This window comes from Apteryx rowi, unplaced genomic scaffold, assembly GCF_003343035.1.
Source record: "Apteryx rowi isolate R43461 unplaced genomic scaffold, aptRow1 scaffold_166, whole genome shotgun sequence".
NCBI lineage: Eukaryota > Metazoa > Chordata > Aves > Apterygiformes > Apterygidae > Apteryx > Apteryx rowi.
The window spans coordinates 1,393,952-1,412,858 of NW_020447930.1; the positions used below are offsets into that span (position 1 = coordinate 1,393,952).

General features: G+C 38.0%; 1 protein-coding gene across 1 annotated transcript in view; it reads left to right on the plus strand.

The window, feature by feature from the left end:
• The first annotated feature begins 4,315 nt into the window (after positions 1–4,315).
• Positions 4,316–18,907, plus strand: part of OTOGL (otogelin like) — a 96,661-nt gene continuing 82,069 nt past the window's right edge. The window contains exons 1-10 of the mRNA XM_026060175.1: positions 4,316–4,394; positions 5,355–5,394; positions 6,518–7,103; positions 8,699–8,759; positions 10,427–10,525; positions 11,206–11,360; positions 13,333–13,454; positions 14,617–14,822; positions 17,854–17,981; positions 18,533–18,639. Of these exons, the coding sequence (XP_025915960.1) occupies positions 4,316–4,394; positions 5,355–5,394; positions 6,518–7,103; positions 8,699–8,759; positions 10,427–10,525; positions 11,206–11,360; positions 13,333–13,454; positions 14,617–14,822; positions 17,854–17,981; positions 18,533–18,639 (1,583 nt within the window). The remainder of the gene's footprint in view (positions 4,395–5,354; positions 5,395–6,517; positions 7,104–8,698; positions 8,760–10,426; positions 10,526–11,205; positions 11,361–13,332; positions 13,455–14,616; positions 14,823–17,853; positions 17,982–18,532; positions 18,640–18,907) is intronic.

Sequence of the window (18,907 nt, forward strand, 5' to 3'; positions counted from 1 at the left end):
CTATTACATATACAGGGACTATTACATACTCTATTGCCAATTTACACAGTAAGATTTTTTTGTCCAATGCCAAGTGAACAATACTTATTCTATTCCAGAACTTGTTTTTTTGGGTTTTCTGTCTCTTTCGTAGTTTGCTTTCCTCAGTCCCTCCCTCAAATCTGACCTATTTCTCGTCCAGTGGCGGCAATACAGAAATCTATAGCTCCTCAGAGTTTCTACTTTGTAATAGAGTTGCTGACAAAGTATTCTAGCTCTTGGGCCTGCTGAAGACTGCTAATGTTTCTTATTTCTGACTTGTAGTTTGGCTTTCTAAGGAAAAGATGCTATGCAATTACTACAGCTTTTGAGGCTGGGCTAACTCCAAATTTGATTATTGAATTCCTATGAGTTTTGTGGAAACTGGCATTTTGGTAGATGTTAATTAGCTTCAGCTGAGGAAAAATAAGCCTCTATTTGTTTGGCTCTTGTGGTTACTGAAAAACAGTGGCTCACTGATTGCCTAGGAAATGTGTACTAGCCTGCCAGTTGGCACATACATAGAATATACTGTGACTGATCCAAAACTGATTCTTGCTTAACTGTTAGACCAGTCAAATGCAGGAAGAAGAGGATCTGGAGTTCCTGTGAATGTGAAAGTCATGGAGGCACCATGGGGAGATAGAATACCCCAGGCAGTAATGTAAGGGGTGGTTTTCACAGTCCTGGGGAAAACAGATTTATCGGTTCTGCTGCCCACAGAACAGCTTGTAACAATTGGAGATTTTTGTTTTGTTGCTCTTTTATGGAAAGGCTGAAAATAAAACTTGCATTGTTACTAATATATCCAGAGATAATATCTCTGTTTTTTCTTCAAACAAAAAGCTCTTAACATAATAAAATGCTTTCTGAACTTAACTCTGATCCTATGAAAGTGCCCTATTAATCCTGTAGAGTGATGACATTCCCACAGACTTGTTTTCTAAATGAGAAATGTTAGTTGAAGTGGGCTGGTGTGTGCCTGGGTGGTGAAGGGCTGATTTTTTTTTTTTTTTTTTTCCTAAATGGCTATTTGATGATTAACCACTAGAGGGCTTAACTTCATTGGGGAAGTAAAACTAATGCGAAGTAAAAGCAGTAGGAAGATGTGATAAGACAAAACTCGGTCATAACGTTTCCTTTTCTGGTGTCGTGATTCTGTGGGGCTGGCAGTCGGTTCTTCTGAGCATCTGCTCTGGCTGATGTGGCCATATCCAGCCACCCTCCCACAGAGAAGTGCCAACAATTAGATCTTCAAGCCCATAATGAAATTTTTTCAGCAGCTGTGGAGATAGTTCTTGGAACAGAAGTACTGCTCCTAATCTGGTGTGGTCTAGCTCTTTCATTAGTTTCACTGATGTTAATCCTTAGGAAGATCAGCCATATGCATCGAAATGTGACCCTAACTGAGCTTTCATTGAAAATACCAGTTCAATGAAGATTTGGATATAAACTCTAAAAAGTATCGTTTTGTTGTTGTTGTTGAGGACAGTGTATCCAGATCCCAAACAAGAACTTGAACCCATGTCACTGAAGGCTGTTCTGTTCTCACCCATTATTATCAGTCCTGGTAAAGTGTGTAACCTGTATATAAAATTAAGCCCTATCAAGGTACTATGTTGGGAACTCTAGGGCAAATTAATTTTGACTGTAATGTGGAAATGTATAAGCATTGAGAAGTTTTTATTTTTAAAGAAAAATGTATAACTTAAATGTGACACTTGTAGTTTTTAAATGTAAGCTAGTGTGTGTTCTCTATTCATTTTCTTACCAATGTGATTATTTTCTATAACACATTTTTTCTGTTTGAATTTTTTCAGAAGTCTCAATCTGTGAGCATTCTACTACTTGTGTAGCTAATGTATGTCATTGCCTAGATATAATTTGATTCAAAAAAAATTTTTTTTTGCTTTCTTAATATAGTCCTATGAGTTACAGTTCAGTGTACTTGACTGAATAATTCTTATTTTCCTTACTAGCTAGCATTCTTAATGCCCTTGGAACCATGCTATTTCCTACCCTGCATTGAGCAGTGATATCCAGACCTAATGAAACCTATTGCCCTAACTCTTACAAAGCCCCTTTACAGCTTGGTCTACTTCTTAAGTATCAGAAGTTAAACTGTGAAATACTATCATGCACCAAATGTTCCCTCAACTTAGTTACAGAATAATTATGAAAAAGGCTGTTTAAAATAATTCCTGTTGAACCAAAAGAGTCAACATATATTAATGGAAATATTTATCTGTGAATTTGTGTATGGAGCATGATGTGAAATATGGGCTTGAGGAGTGGAAGAATCCCAGATCAGATTTCTTAACTTTTTTGAGTTTGAGATGGTGAAGCAGTTTTAGCTTGAAAATAGAGTAACTAAGAAACTGGTGATGCATTTTGGAAGCTCTAATGCTGGATTAGGCATCTACAAGACATTGTCATCTAACAATAAATTTACAAGAGCATGGTAAAGTTAATTAGTCTCTGCCACCTCCTACAGGATAGATGCCTACATTGATGTTTGCACTGTGTGAGCATGACTACATTAGTGTATTAATTTGAATCAAGAGTTCACTTCTGCTTTGGTTTGCAGCGTGGAGTGGTTCTGGACCACATGGAGCAGATGAAACTAAACTGGTGGATGCAATCCAACTGCTGCTGAGCATTCAGTCTATGGGACTAGCCTGGAGCTAGTTAGAAGCAAAAACAAAACAAAAGTCCTCCTGAAATGTGTATTATGTGGATGTCAGCTTTTCAGATACAAATATTTCACTCATGAAAATAGAGATCCACTTTATATCCACCTGGACAGTATAAGATATCCACCTGGTGGTATAAGCCATGTCTACATCAGCATCTCTAACAACTGGCAGAGTAGCAAGCCATGAAAATCCGTGTTCTGTCTTTGCCCATTGATGCAAATGTAACTCAGGTTATCCCCTCTGATCAACTACAACATATTACTGATGTTTGTAGGAAGATAACTGTTTGTTCAATCCTCTGCTCCAAATTCAGAGCTACCAAGGCAGATGACAGAGCAAAGACTGTAGTGAAGAAAGGCTTCAGGCTAGGAAATATGTTTGCTTTAGGATTTATGGAATAATGAAACACAACATGAACAGATAACACATTTCAGTGGCTCTTTGGTAAGTATTCATTTGGAGAAGTTGCCTGTTTGCCTTCTCTTCTAGGCCAGCTGGGAGAGGAGAAAAGAAAGGGTTAAAAGAATTCATGGGAGATCTTTGCACCCAAGAGGTCCTCAGGTTCTGAATTTGCTTTGATCCAAAACAAAATTTGGTAGGATTCTGTGAGCATGCTACAAAATACATCCTAGGAAGAGTGGAGGTTTAGTCAAGAGAGAGGCTTTATAAATAAAACTGGTGGTAGTAGTAGTTCTAATAAGCAATACATGTCTTTAAAACTACACTTTTATAATGATTCTATTAATTTTTAGGGTGAAGTGAGTAAGATTTTTCCATTTTAACTATGGTCATGTTTAATTTTGATGAAAATATATTTTTATATTTTGATGGAAAAGTAGGAATAAAACCTGTTAGCTTGGCTGACTTTTCTCCTTTCTGCTAATGAGATTTTCAAAACACACTTTATTAAAAATGAAATGCTTCTGGGAAGCTTTCTTTTTTGATATAAGGAGACTATACACAAATAAAAGTATCTATAAATATTCCTCAAAATCTAGGTGTGTTATTAAATGGAAGTTTACGTCTCTCCTTTTAGAACAGATGAGGGACATAAAAACAAATTGTTTTTAGAGATTACCATATTACTGCTTGATACGGTAACACCACAGCAGGTTCTTGCTAAAAGTTTTCACTATAATAAAATGTACAAAGGGCAGCACTCTTGACGTAAGTCTCAAAGCACACAAAGGTGAAATGACGACTGAAGGGAACTCTCAAACCATCATGACATGGCAAAACTTCATTCTATGTCATTGTCTGCTATGTTATAAAGGGCTGATTCAATTCAATAGAGAAGTAATACTCGCGGGTCTGGTGAAAGTGTAACTAATACAGACTGCTGAGGAGTTACCATGCATTACTAATGAGAGACATGCAGCCGGAAAGTTATATGCAACCTTTGCAAAGCTCCTGAAGCTGTATGTGGCTACCAACCTTGATGTTTTTTCTTTTCCTTCTTGCATTGTATAGTTTTAAATAATGAATCTAACTATCTAATTTTTAAAGGATTTAAACACACTATAGAAATACATAATTCTAAGATGCCATCGTAACCAAAGTCATTAACTTGGATAAATTCTCTGTTTATAAGTTATACTGAAATGAACATTGTGGGAAAGCTCAATTTAATGATACCTTGGAGCATATTCTTGATTCATTCTCTGCTGTTCTTTTTGCAAGGTAAGAACTTTATTCAATTTTTATGCTAGTACTAGTTTTTTTAAAAGATTTTTCTAAATATTTTAATAATGCATCTTTTTCTGTCATTATAAGACAAATTTTTTTGCCCCTTACTGGAGTTGACAGAATAACACCAGTTGAAAAACTATATATCACCATTTTCTCTGATTGCTGTTGAAAGCAAAGTATATCTTTTATTTAAAAAGTGCATTTTTAAACTTGAATTTTATTACAAAATTATTATTGAAGAACTAAATGATCTGGGCTTTCTTGTTGTTATTGTCAGGTGAGTAATCAGATAATGATTTTGAAGAGGGTATGATTTCTGATGAAGCACAGACTGCACCTGCAATTTGTTTGAACACTTTTAGAACTCTAGAATAAATGATCACTGTTCTGGTTATAGAAACTCTCCCATTTTTTATCAAATAGATATGCAAATGGATATTGTAAGCAGTTTCTTTGGAGCAGTTATAAAGATTTCTAAGGCAATATGAGAAAGAAGGCAATTTCTAAGAAATGTGCGGGATCTGGAGTGTTTTCAATGGATTGCAATTGAATTTTATAAGTAACATTCAGAAAATTATTATAGGTATCTGCACTAGAAATTTGATCCTGGATGGCTCTGAGCACCTCTTGTATTTTATCAGTTTTGGTTTGATCCTCTGAACAACTATGAGCTCTTAGCTCTTTTTGATGGTAGCATGGAGCAGAGTCAAGACTGTAAATCTGCAGGTGAAGAACAGTTGAGAGAAGCTCTCAGGAAGGAAAGCATGTTGTGCTAAATCCCTTGGGAAGATAAAAAGTTTGCGTAAAGATTCTCTGGAAAATGTAGGATCATTAGCTATTTTTTTAAAGAATAAAATTCAGTAGTGTTGCTTTAAACTCAAGAAATCGTTGTTTGCCAAATGCAGAGTGGGGCTGTAGAAAAAATTTAACTCAATGATTTTTAATCTACAGGATCTTATTGCAAGTTCTCCCTTTTGAAAAGAACTTCAAGGTAAGTTTTAATTCCTTGTCAAGTTCTACAAACAGAACCAGAACGAATAGGGCTTATCGGGTACAGTACAAGTTAGGAAGTAAAATGTAGTCTTGAATTTGGCATGTAATTTTTAGTAGCTTGGATGTAAAAATGTGCTTTTAGAATGTTTACAACTCTTTTCAAAGAATTTACATAAAGGCCATGGATCCTCTTTTTGAAAAATGGAGGTACTTACGAAAAACGATGCCTCTCTGGTTTCAGGAACGTTTAGAGGAATAATGGAATGAAATTAGGCTGAGGTCATTATTTCATGTCTGGAAAAATACATTAAATGAGTATCCTTCTACAATTTTAATTGCATGATAAAATCCTAGCTGCTATTTGAAGCACAAAAAAGTAAGTGCTATACAGCCTTAAAATAAACACTTGCAATACAAGTTTTTATGTAGAAGATGAAATCCAAACAAAACCCAAACTAGGGAATGTTCCTGATCCCATTGAATTAAATAGGAACTATGCCATCAGTTTCAGCAGAAGTGTCCAGTTGAACATAGCTTTGGATGTCTAATGACCTCTAATACATCTAATGAACGTACATGCATATTAAATGATGATAACATCTTGGACTGTTGATAAATTAAGTATGTTTTGTAGTTTGATGCCATTGTTTCTTTAAAAAAAAAAGTTAATCATGAATTTAAGTAAGTTACAGCTGGAGAGTCATCTTTTGTTTTTAAAGGTACCATCACAGTACATTCAAATAACACTTGGGAGAACTCACTGTTACACACCCACAGTTGAGTATGTATGAAGCAACTTTACAGTTTTGTATCCTGTCATATAAGGCTATTTTGCTCATGTTCTCTCCCCTGTAAGCCCTATGTACCTCCCTGAACAAGCCCTATGTACCTCCCTGAACAAGCAACCCATGTCTGAGAGCAGAGATTGGAGCGCTGTTGAATTCTGTAAAATGAGACCATGAAAAGCAAAGAAAAAAATTACCTTTTTAAATGTTAACCCAAGAAAGACCTCTTTGATAAAGTGATGGAAATCAGAGAGAAACACCTCTCTCTGGGGAACTGCTTATTCAGGTTGCTCCAGCGACCTTTGATTATACAAGATCCTTTTTGTTTTCTTCCAGAAATGAGTTTAATGCAGCTCGACAGAAAAGAGATCTCTTAGCAGCAGAGGTAGGTTATACCTCCGAAAGAGTGAGAGGAGGAGGAAACCCTCCCCTCCTTTCTGCTCTGAGGCTTTGCTCTTGTTACAATGGAGTCTTTGTAAGGGGAACAGCAGCGTTAACAAGAGGACAGCGAGGAGGAGCGGCTATTCCATACCTGCTTGCCTCAGACTTAAACCCACAGCCTTCATTCATTCATTCATTCATTCTCAGCAAAATGCTTCATGAATTACCCTCCCTGACAAACTGGTGGATGTACACCATGGGAAATAAAAGCGCAACTCTTCAGTCCTTTGTGGAGGCAAATAGCCCCAGAAAGTTGTTAGTGTTTGATGAAAAGCGCAATAATGAAACCACAGATGAGGGTCCTGCAAATGGTGGTGTTGCCGTGGTGGTGGCCACTGCACAGCCCGGGTTCCCACAGCACTGGCCTGCGGCTTGGGGACTCTCCCACCCCACCACCGGCTTAGGGCTGCAGGCTGCACCCTCTGCTGGTGATGGTAGACTGAAACTGAATAGTAAACGGGGGAATCTCCTTCCCCTGTTGGTCAATATTTCGGGCTGCAAAGCCTGAGCAAGGTTCATTGCCCCATTCTGCAGGTGTGGGGAGTGAAGCCGGGAGCGTTCTCTCTGCAAGGCCCCTTGCTGGGGTTATGCAGGGAGTCTGCGGCAGAACCGGGAACCATTTTATCTGAGTCCCTTTGCTGCATGATGAATGTGTCTCTCCTGAGCAGGTCACAGTATTGAACATAATATTAAGGTCAATCAAGCCAGTTTTCCTTACTAGGAAAATGCATTATTCTCGGGTAAATGGGCTTTGGGGACCGACTGTGTTCCAGGAGAGGATTCAATAGGAAATTAGTGTCATAGCAGAGATGTTGTGCCTTAAAAATAATGCACAAGCAAAAAACTGCTTTGCTGAGGAGGCCTGGCTCGGAGTAACTGAGTACAGGTAACAGAAATCGGTGTTTTTGTCTAGTGATGATAAGGGACTGCTCTGGATAAAGATGGGCCATTGGGACTAGGAATAATTTTTGGCTTTGAAGTGGGGACCCTTCCAACTTGTGATCTGGTTAAGTCAACTCCAGATTGATTTTTGCCATGAAAAAGGCAAATTCTGCTACTTGGATGCATCAGATAAAGTATTTCCAGTCAAAAAAGGGAAGTATTTATGTCATTGCATAAAGCGCTGGTGACACTTAATCTGAAATGTTTATTTTACGGTTCTGTTCATTTTGAGATCCATTAGTTCAAACTCCAAATATTCTCCAAACATGGAGAATGACTAGCAGGGGGAGTGAAGAAAAAAGTATCTCACAAGCGAAGGCTCAAAGAGTTTGTTTTGCTAGTCATGCAACTGGAGGCTGGCATGTACGTGTGTGGGGAGCATGGAAGGGTAACTGTTTTCTTGTAAATATGTCAGAGAGGGACCAAATAAAAACACAGGATAAGAGCTGTTTAAGCAAAAGGACAGTGCTATGTAAAACAAAAGGATATAAAATGGCCATGAATAAATGTAGAGGGGAAATATCTAGCTACCCAGCACTTCACCCTGGTAAAATTCCCAATCAGACTAGTGGGGACAAAAACCCCAAAGTGCTTTTCCGAGGGAATTTGATCCGTTCCTGGAAGGGACGGTAAGATGTGATAGACTGCAATAGCAGAGGGCTGGACAGGATCCAGGAGTCCCCGAGAGTCTCCCGTGCTCCCCCAGGCCTACGCGAGGCAGGAAGCAGATCTGGCAGATGGAAGCTCATCCCAAACAAAAGAGGAGACAAATGGTGTTTTTGAAGCATTTCGGGGAGGACACAAAATCCATCAAAGCTGAAGTGGCCGCAGTCTGTTGAGGGACGCAGCACATGAGTTGGGGGGCAAGAGGAGGGGAAAAGGAAGGCGAGCGCATCCCCAGACTGTCCAGCTGAGTGGGCAAGCAAAATGAAACGAGCAGGTTATGTTCTCGGTCCCCTCACTCTTCATCCTAAATGTAAAAGCAAAACCTCCCACCATCCCCCTGGTGCCGGTTGCTGCCCCCCATTCAAATAACTCAATCCCTGTCCCAAAGCCGCCGCGAAGCCTCGGGCTGGTGCCGGCGTGATTGCAAAGCGCTGACGTCCAGGTTTTGCCTTTCTGTTTCTCTGGCAGATCCGCACTGCCTCTCCTCGGTCTCGCCTCCGTGAGGCCTTTACCCGGAGTCCTCCGCCAGGTCAGTACCATGGCCCCGGCCCCGGGGAGGGGGGCGTTCCCAAAAACACCGCGCGTTATGGGAGCCCCCATAACCCTCATCTCCCCTACAAAACCCTGCGCCGTCTCCTGTCGTCATCGCAGTCTCTACCGCTGACCTGTTAAATCACGGAAAACAGTTAAAATGGACTTTTTGAACAACGACTTAGAGCTGAATCTGCACAGCTAAGTCGATCTTTCTTTTTTTTTTTTTTTTTTTAATGTTTATTTCCACTGCAATTTTTCTCTTGCGTTACTTTTTTGGGGCTTGGCAGAGGATATAAGTAGGGGCGCGAGCAGCTGGTGGTGCCTGGGCAGGGAGCACATGCCTGCTTCTAGAAAATTCTAGGCCCTGCCAGACACTTCAGGTGGGTTAAAGCAGTTACTTTGCAGAAGCTACCGAAAGGATCACTGCGTATGAGTGAACTTTAGTATCCTCCCTGGAAAATATATATCCTCATCTAGGTGCTTGCTGTTGTTCCCCCCACCAGGTGAATGAATATATATATATATAATTTTATAGCTCACAAATTCTATCAAAAGAAAAAGGGTTTCCATGTTAATGCTGCTTTATACACAGTGTTTTCTGCCTTGTCTGTGTTTTCAGAGCATCGGTGTGCATTGGGAAAGCAATTTTTAAATGGAAAAAGCTCAAAACTAGGCTTGAAAAGGAGTTTTCGCGGTGAAGGTTGACATTCTGAATGCATGCTCACTTCTGTGTGTGCCTTACTTTAAAAGTCCAGTTTTGTTCCCATTTTTGTCACTAGCAGCTTTATTGCGGGTTCATTGTGAGTAGAAGGGCCTGCTTATTTTATTTACTTCCTTCTTTTTGCAATGCTTTAACCTCTGTTGGTTTGTAGCTGTTTGCATCAAGGGTTTTAATTTTGCCCCGAGAGGGAAAGGAACTGTCCGCAAAACCTGCTAAAATGTTGGTTCATGACTCCCTTTCTCCTCCTCGTTCGGGGAGCTGCGACTTAGACCCATCTTAGTGAATATGGTTAGTAGATGGCAGCGAGGTCTTTGCTTCTGAACAGAATATAAAACCACTTAATGAAACTACTTTTAGAAACAATCGCTAATGTAAAACTAGCCATTCCCATGGAATCTTAAGTCTCTGGCTCCAGTCACCTCTTAAGCAGAAATAACCTTTTAACTGAGTTTTTGTAGCATGCAGGGAAGGTTATTTACAACTGGTTTTTAACTTTGTAAATTATATATTCTAGACTGTTCATAAGCATTACAGCAAAGGGTACATTGAGCCTAGGAGGGAGGAGCTGAACATATTTATAAATTGTACTGAATTTGGTCAATTAGAGTAATCTGTGTGCTGTGTATTTCTAGATCAGGAGGACTGGGATTGTTTCTTTACATGGGAACGTGACCTTCTGTTTGCTGGGAGGAGGTTGACCTTTTGCTCCTTTGTTAGTTTACAAGTCTCAAACCGAGAGAGAGAACCTCGGTTCTCTTTTAACCAAGGAACACAAAGCATAAAATCAAGTAAATGTTGAAAACTGAAGATTGCTGTCGGTTACTTTTCTTAGCTAATATAGCTGCTTATGATTTAACAATAAATAAATAGATATAATCTGACTCTCTCAGGCCATTTGCAAAATACCATGTCTACTAAAAGGCTGCTATACTTGCTTGCAGGTTCTTGTCCTCAGGAGTGCCTTAATGGAGCAGTCTGTACAGAGGCAGGTGAATGTGATTGTCAGATATTTCAGGCTCAAGGAAACAGGTGCCAAATTGGTAAGTTTTGGGCCAAAAGATTTGAGTTTCAAGTTCAGTTGAGATTTAAGGTGCAGCTTCTAAAAACGGTACGGCTCACACCATGCTTGTAGTTGGACTGTCATTCAAGTAGTAGCAAAGAGGATTAAAATCGTATATCTTATGGAAATTTATAGAGCATCATCAGGTATGTCTATGTTTTAGCATTTGGGCTCTAATGATACATAGATACCATACCGGACAGAATACTATCTGGTATATCATCAGCTGACCAGATTTTCTTATTTAACTGCATAACCAAAAAGCCACTGTATTATTCCAACAGTGACTTATTGCAAATAAAATGATCAGCTGTTTCAAAGCACCACTTTCTGGAATCTGCTCTGTGTAGGGATCAGCAAGAATCATGGTCCAGCATCTGCTGTAAATCTAAACCCTTTGCCTCTACTTATAATTAAAATGCCCCACTGAAACAAATTCAAAACTTAATGATGATCTCATATGACTAAAACTGCACCCTAAAGATTAAAAAAAGAAATTACTGACTTTATTTGAAGTTAAGAAATGAGATTCTCTTGTCTTTTCTGTGTATTTCTTTTATAAGCTCATATTTCCTTTAAAAGCTCTTACTTTTGTACGTGCCTGTGAAAACTGTCAATTTTTGACTGGCGTGCTTGTTGTAAACTCTGTGTTTTCTCCAGTACCTAATAGTGGTAAGGACCGAGATGGGATTTGCAAATCATGGGGACAGTATCATTTTGAAACATTTGATGGCGTCTACTACTACTTCCCAGGAAATTGCTCCTACATTTTTGCAAAAGACTGCAGTACTCCAGAACCCCAGTACACTGTTTGGGTAGGTATATGAGCATGCATTAGAAATAAAACATTTGGTATTCCTGTATTATAGGACTTGCATTTCATCTTTAGTAAAATAAGTATAGAGACAATAAATGGATTAAAATGTTGCTTTATTTACTTGGATTTAAAAATGTGCTGCTGGAAGATGTCTAAGCGTATGTGCAGTAACTCAAAACACTGATGAAACGATAATTAATCAACAGAGTCAGTATAATAAAAATAGTATTTCTTACTCCCTCTATCCTAAAAAGGATCTCTGATCTCTCCTTTCTGGGAAATCCTGCGTAGGAAAAAAGGGTCCTAAAGCAGACCTTGGAAACACAATAAATTTTAGTTGTCAGATTGTAGAAATAAGTGAGTTCTTGAGTAAAGTGCAAGCAGCAGTCACAGGCCTGATAGTTTGGCACCCGAGCGTACTAGCCCACTCTTCACCATTGTCAACATGCTAGATGGGGAGCTACTTCAGCTGGCCAGCGGAAAACTCTGTCCCTTCTGGGAATTTGGGTTCTAATTTTGGATTTCTTCTGTGTTATGCTGAGAAGATTAACAGCTCAAAAGCCTTCATCTTGACCTATGGATGACAGGCATTCTTTTTAATAATTTCCTCAAATTGCTGTATATCCATGGTAAATGACTTTGGGATCAGTGAGAGTTCAAATCTATACCTTTTTTGTAGGAAGATGCCCTAATTACCAGGCTGTTGGTTACTGTGGGGAGAGGACATTAGCTAATTATGATACTTTTTACACAGTGGCCAGGATTCAGCGTTGACTGGGCAGGAGAAGAGGGATCAAGAGGGGTCCTAATTCTAGACACTGGTGGTCACTGCTCACAAGGGCAAAAGGAGATCTAGATTCTGATTCTGCTCTGAAGACTATTTTTTTTATTTATAAACACGTGATCTCCTCACCCCCAAAAATAGCATCTAGTGAGGGTTAATCTGATACAACTGCCATTTCTACTCACTCGGTTTATGGACAGATGCTGTTACATCTGCCTTCCATCATTTTATTTTAATTCATTGGATTCTGTGTGCAACTATGGTCTTTTACAAGTTTTCAGAAAATGCTATAGCAAAACCCAAGGTCATATATAAATCTAGAATTGTTTTTTCAGTGGATTCCACTTACCTTAAGAGAGAAATTGTCATTCAATTGCTGGAAAAGATGTTATGCTTTGTTAACAACTGAAAATGTTTATTCAGAAAAGTCATGGGTAATGACGAAGCACTGCAGTCAACTGCAAACATCTAATGTAATTTCACTAACGTAAGAAGAAACATTACAAGCTGGACAATAGAGAGCCAAGAATCTTGCCAAATTCTCAAACTCAGTCTACTGTGTTTTTAATTCAAAATTGTGTAATAGTCTATTAGTCAGAGCTTATGCACAGAAAGTGGGAGACCTAATTTTTTATTTTCAGTCAAAGTAAATTTGAACCTACAGCTTTCATGTCCTGAGAGCATGCCCTGGCCAGCAAAAGCTGTATGGTCTCTGGTGACAGGACATTCCCTCACTGCCTTGCTGGTGCTGTGCTGTGCTGCGGGCTGGGAGAAGCAGCCTGACTTTAAGGGTAGCATTCTTTTTGCCAAAATACAAAAAGGAGGAGTCCTGGCTTAGCATGCCCGTTCCAAGGTCTGATTACACTTTTTTTTGTTCAAGAGATCTACTTCATTGCCATAAAATTGCAGATATGCTGCTGTTAGTGAGATAGGAGTTTCCTAGCTTTCATTTCTGAAAGTATGCATCTGAGATCTGTTCAACATCTCTCCCTGGTAGTAGGTAGTCATGGAAGTCGCATACTGCCAATCTCTCTGTCTTCTGCTGAGTGAAACTTGTGTTTGTGTTTATTAGTGAAGGTCTTTGGAATCTTCAGTGATTGGTGTGTATAATTATAAATGAAAAATTGAATGAAATTATTAAGAACAAACATTTATTGTTACTGTGTATATATTTTTCCTCTCGAAGGTTCATAACAGTCCTCACTGTTATGGTTCAGTATATTCTTGTCTGAGGTCAATCAGCTTATTTTTTTCAAATCAAGAAGAAATAATAATTTCAGGACATGAAGTAAGAAAGGAAGGAATTAGGTAAGTGTTCTAATAGAGTTTTTTAACATGTTATTGCAGAAAAATAGTATGGAGTTTGGGAAATTAATGCTTTTTATACCAGCTAGAGAAAATAATTTGATATATTTTTGTTGATTCCTGGGTGTTCTATATTGGGGCTAACAGAGTTCTGGTGCAAGCATGTGTAATACTGCTGCTGACCTGAACTGGGATGCCATACACCTTCTGCATAAAACTTGTTACAGCTGAGAAGTTGAAATCTAACAATTAAACATCTCTACTTAGTATAGATAAGGTCCACATCAGACAATTCTAGTTAATCCCTAGTGCATCCTGATACCATTTTGAACATGGCAGTCTTTATTTGTGCTTGGTGTGTAGCTATATTTAATGTAAGACATATTCCTCTTATAGCCAAATCTAGACTGATTTATTCAAAGATCTTAAGTCCCCTATATGTCACGATCTGGGGCAAAAAAAGTTCAGGGTACATCAACCCTGAACTCTACCCATTTTTTGTTCCAAATGAAAAAGTGATGGTTGATCAAATACAGAAAACTTCAAAGACTTGTTAAGGTCCTCCTGCTTTTCCTGCTGTGTTCCTTTGATGTAGTAATGCTGTAGCCATTAGCATCCGAGATTGATGGCTATAGTGACACTGCTATTCATCCCAACAGCAGCAGCTTGGGAAAATGATAATTAGATCATGCTGCAATGTTGTTGTCCAGCAGTCTTTGGCTAAAGGAGGAAGATATGCAATACTGTGGTCAAGAGTATTTTCTGTACTGCAGGTTCTTCCGTTTGCACAAACCTAACCCAACAAGTGCTCTGTTCCCAGAGGGGTTCACCGCACCAGGAGCTCTGACTGCAGTGTCACAGCACTAGTGAAGTCACATATTCCTCAACGAACCCATTCTGGGGATTGAAATGGAGATACAGTATTTTAGGCTAATAATCGTTACAACTGTTAGATGTATACAGCAGAAAAGTGTTCACTTTCAATCACTGGAAAAAAAAAACACAAGAAAGGATAGTAAAAACATGACAAAGAATTGAATGAAAATGGCTATACACCTGGAAAAAGGGTTTAATGAGTTAGAAGGTGATTTTTTTGAAGTGGTATTTTTCTAGCACAGACCTCATCACATCTGTGATCTTTGAAGTAGGTTGTTTATTTTTCCAGATTAGCGTTGCCTCAGACAGTTGGAAATGTTTTCCTTGAGAGATTGGCTGACTACATTCTGGTGAAAACTACCTTTGGTTTTTCACTTGCTTGGGATGGAAACTCTGGTATTTATATTAAGCTGACAGAAGATCATAAGGGGAAACCTTGTGGCCTCTGTGGAAATTTTAATGGCAATAAATTTGATGACCTGATACTACAAAATAGTAAGTAAATAGCTTAGAAATACACCCTTACCTTGTGAAAACAGCTTCCAGATTTACTTTAAATATATTACTGTAAAAAGAAATATTCTATTTTCTACTCTGTTATAGAAAATAGAATATCTGCTCTATTCTTCATCACTGTTAAAGATGTTAAGGAAAAAGGTCTCAGTTCAAGAAAATATTTATGTGTATGCTTAAAAGTCTTCTTGCTCAGCAAAGCACTTGGGATATGTTTATCTTAGTTGATGAAAGTGCCTTCAAATAAATAAATAAACAAATAATTGTGGTTTTCTCTATGTTTAAGGGTGGGGGAGAGAAGGAGAGAAGAGCCAAAATATTAATATTTGGAAAAAGCATAATCTTGAGTCATTTGTTTACATGATCATCATAAAAATATTAAGGTATTAATCAAAGCTGTTTCAAGGAAGCTCCTTGTATCTCTTTGTTCCTGAGTTGTAGCCTGGGCTTCCTACTGCCCTGTAGGATGAGGATTTGCCCCATGTTGTGATTTTGTTGCAATGAAGGAAGAGATGATTTGCTAATCTGGTAGAGTATTACATAGGCTTTCTAGTTTTATATAGGGAATATTTTATAGGGGCCATTGTAATTATCTATTTATTGTTTTTATTTCTTCAAGCTTTCTGCCCTTGTTTTCAACTCACAACTGATGTGGCAAAAAAAGAACCACCTTTGGAACTTGAGGGAAGTTTTTCTCAGTCTCTGAAAATAAAGATAACAGGACTAATTCTACTGTTACCATTAATTGCTGAGAGAATCTAGTTCCTTGCCCTTGCATATTCTTAAGTCACACAAGTTACCTCTCTGTAATTCCTCCCCCCACTCCCTTTGGATAGCCATGTGCTTTTTGGCTTTCTGAGTTATGCACAAAGCAGTCTAGCTATCTTTGTGGGGTCTTTAAATTTTTTTAAAAATTTTCTCATCTCTTCTATGATGAAAGCAGTACTTCCTTGTTTCAGGCATTAACTTCTGCGCACCAGTATATAGTATGTTAAATAATGAGTTAAAGCTGTTAATTTAAAATAATGGAGAAAAAATTGAGTTTTGAGGAGATAATGAATTCGCATGCTCTCTTAAAAAATAATGATTTCAATATCTTTAAATGTCCTATTTATTATAAAAGACTTAGTAGTAACACAGCTCTTACCTTTTTTCATTTCCAGAGCTACATTTCTTCATCATCTTCATTTTTTCTAGTATTTTTCTTCATCAGAAATGATAGCATTCTTCTAATGTACAACCTAGAGTACTTTAAACTTGAAGCACTTTTATAACATGGTGCCTTGACTCTGTTTCTGCAAATAAGAAGCAAAAAGTTCTGGTATCTTCACAAGAATAGACTGCTAAATCAAAATACTTTTAAGCTGCAACATTTGTATAAGTGTTCCCAAATCTCATAAATCATTCGGGATGATGATTTGTCTCCCACAGCTAAACCAATAGTGTATGGGAAGCTCTTATGTTTATGCTGAATCTTGTAGAGTCCGTAAGCATTGTGTTCTTGGGACTGGGACAAAGCCTTGGACCAGTCTGTACCAGGCTTCCTGGCTGAACTGTAATAAATGTGGATATTAGCTATAGATTCCAGTCTACTAAGCAGTTAAGTAGGTCTAAGAATTCATATTTTTTCCTTCTGATAAAATAAACTGCTAAATACGGTAAGAGAGGTAGAAAAATACAAGAATGTTGCACTATTAGTATTTATGAATGCTCTGTATATGCATTGCCCCAAATAAAGTTGTTGTTGAGAGGCACTTAATACTCCATTTCAAAATATAGTTTTAAAACTAACTCCTTTTCCATTTCCTTAATCTTCATTTTTAATTTTTGTATTGCTTTTAGTATGTGAGGCTGTATCTGTGTATAGAACTATTTCAAGGACAATGATTTTATTTTGCAGCATTTTTTTGAGGATTTAGAACTTTTTTCAAGCCATGTCCAAAAGAAAATAAAATGTTTTTAGTGTTTTTGCAGAAGTGCAGTTTTGATCTAAAAGAATCTCTTAACATAACTCAACTTTTTATGTTTGGGAAGGGGATTTCTAGTGTAAAGAAATTTTCAGTCAGAGAGGGAGAAAAGCTTTCATTCTCTCTAGCTCTTAGGTCAAATAGATTGGTGGCTAGGATATTAACTTTGCGTATTTGTGAAGATCCACATACAATTATGTGATTATTGGGCTTTGGAATTTTCCACATTCCAGAGTGTCAGTGTGCTGGAAAAAAGTTATATTATGTTTTGTATAATACAGCTTTGTCAAAAAACTGTAGCTGATATCGTGTCAACATCCTATCTCCTGATCATGTTGATAGCATAGATATCAATTACTGTAATGTTCTTCAAGGAGGAAGAAATTCACCTTTTTTTGCCATTCTTAAGAACTTAAAGAAAATTGATATTTAAATCTTGGTGCAAATATATGAAAATCCTGGTTTTTTTTCCATACTGCTAACTTTATTATACATTCTTGCATCTTCCTCACCTTTTTGCCATGACTTCAAATCATGGTGCAATGCTTCAGATCTCTTTCATTCATTCTCCCATCCTCATACTCTAAGGAGAACTGAGTGTGTAGCATTGTTTTTGTCCTACGATTTTTCTGCAGTTGGGGGAAAAGGAAGGAGATAGCAGTGCTAAATGACCTTTGTGAAACATGATGAAAGACCTGAATTGTTTTAAAGAAATGTATTTTTTCTTAAGTATACAATGCATCACACTTGTCCTTATTTGCATATTTGCTATGAAATTTCCCTGATTACATTTAAGCCCCCCCAACATCTTGACATGTCATTTTTTAATCTTTTCACTGAAAAGTAGTTTATTACCTGTAGAATATTACCTGAAATTAGAAGAAGAAAAGAAGAGTCACTTTTTTCTACACCCTGAAAGCCTGAATATATCTGTAACTGAAGTAATGAATACACTTAAAAATTACCAGAAACTCCTGAGAAGTCTTTTGTGTTTGTGTTGCCAACATTTTCTTTCATGGCTCTTCTTCAATATTTTCATGCAGTAGGTGAATATACAGAAGACATTGCTGAATTTGCAAATAGCTGGACTGTGCAAACCCCATATGAAACAGTTTGTGTACCTACTGCCTCAGATTTTTCCAGTCCTTGTTCAGCTGATGCAGAATCCACTGAGGCAAGTTAATCATGTAATATATTTATTTTTTTTAAGCTTAATTGCCTTGTGACAATACAAGAATCAAATATGCATTGAGGCTTTGAGAAAGAGAAGATTCAGATCAGGATTGTTGGTAAGGACCTTCAGAAGTTTAGCTTAAAGTACAAAGACTCAGATAGGATGTGCCAACTGGCCAAGGTCTGCTGGCAGAACTCTTCACTGCTGCATTGAGCTTGAGTTCAGTTTCCAGTCCTGGTGCCTTACACCTCATTATTTTGGAAATATGAAATACTGCAGAAGTAATATGCTCAGCTCCTGTATTAACATGAAATGCTTTTTTGTCATTTCATGTTCTTTACTCCTAGACAGTTTGGGAGCAGTGTATCCATTCAAGCCAGTCTAGGCAGAGAGGACAAATTCTGGGAAGAATAGTAGAGGAAACAGCTGTGGGATTCTCAAGTTTTAATGGGGATGTAAAAGACCCCAGATTAGGGAAAGAAAGCTAAAAAGAATTATGCTTGTTCAGAATGTGTTTTCTAACTGTTATTTACCTGATTCTTAATGCACAGGACATATTCTTCAAGTGCCAAATATTCCTACAGTTTCCTTTTCTCAGCTGTCATGAAAGCATAGATCCATACTCTTATATTTCTAGCTGCATGAATGATCTTTGCAGGTAAGAATGGAGTTCTTGTGTATTTATTTTTGCTGCATGGAATGAATGCTCACGCCCTCTTTTGAGACAAGAACTAGGTGGCATTGAATGAGGTTAGTAGGAAACAAGTTCAAAGTGAATGGGGTGTGGGGGCGTCACTCAACGGGTGATTTACCTGTGGAACCAAAGGACGTAGAACCAGCCTGCCAAAGGATATTTTGATTGATAAAAGTTTATATGGATTCAAGGAGAGTCTGGACAACTTCATGGAAGAGAAATTTGTACAGAG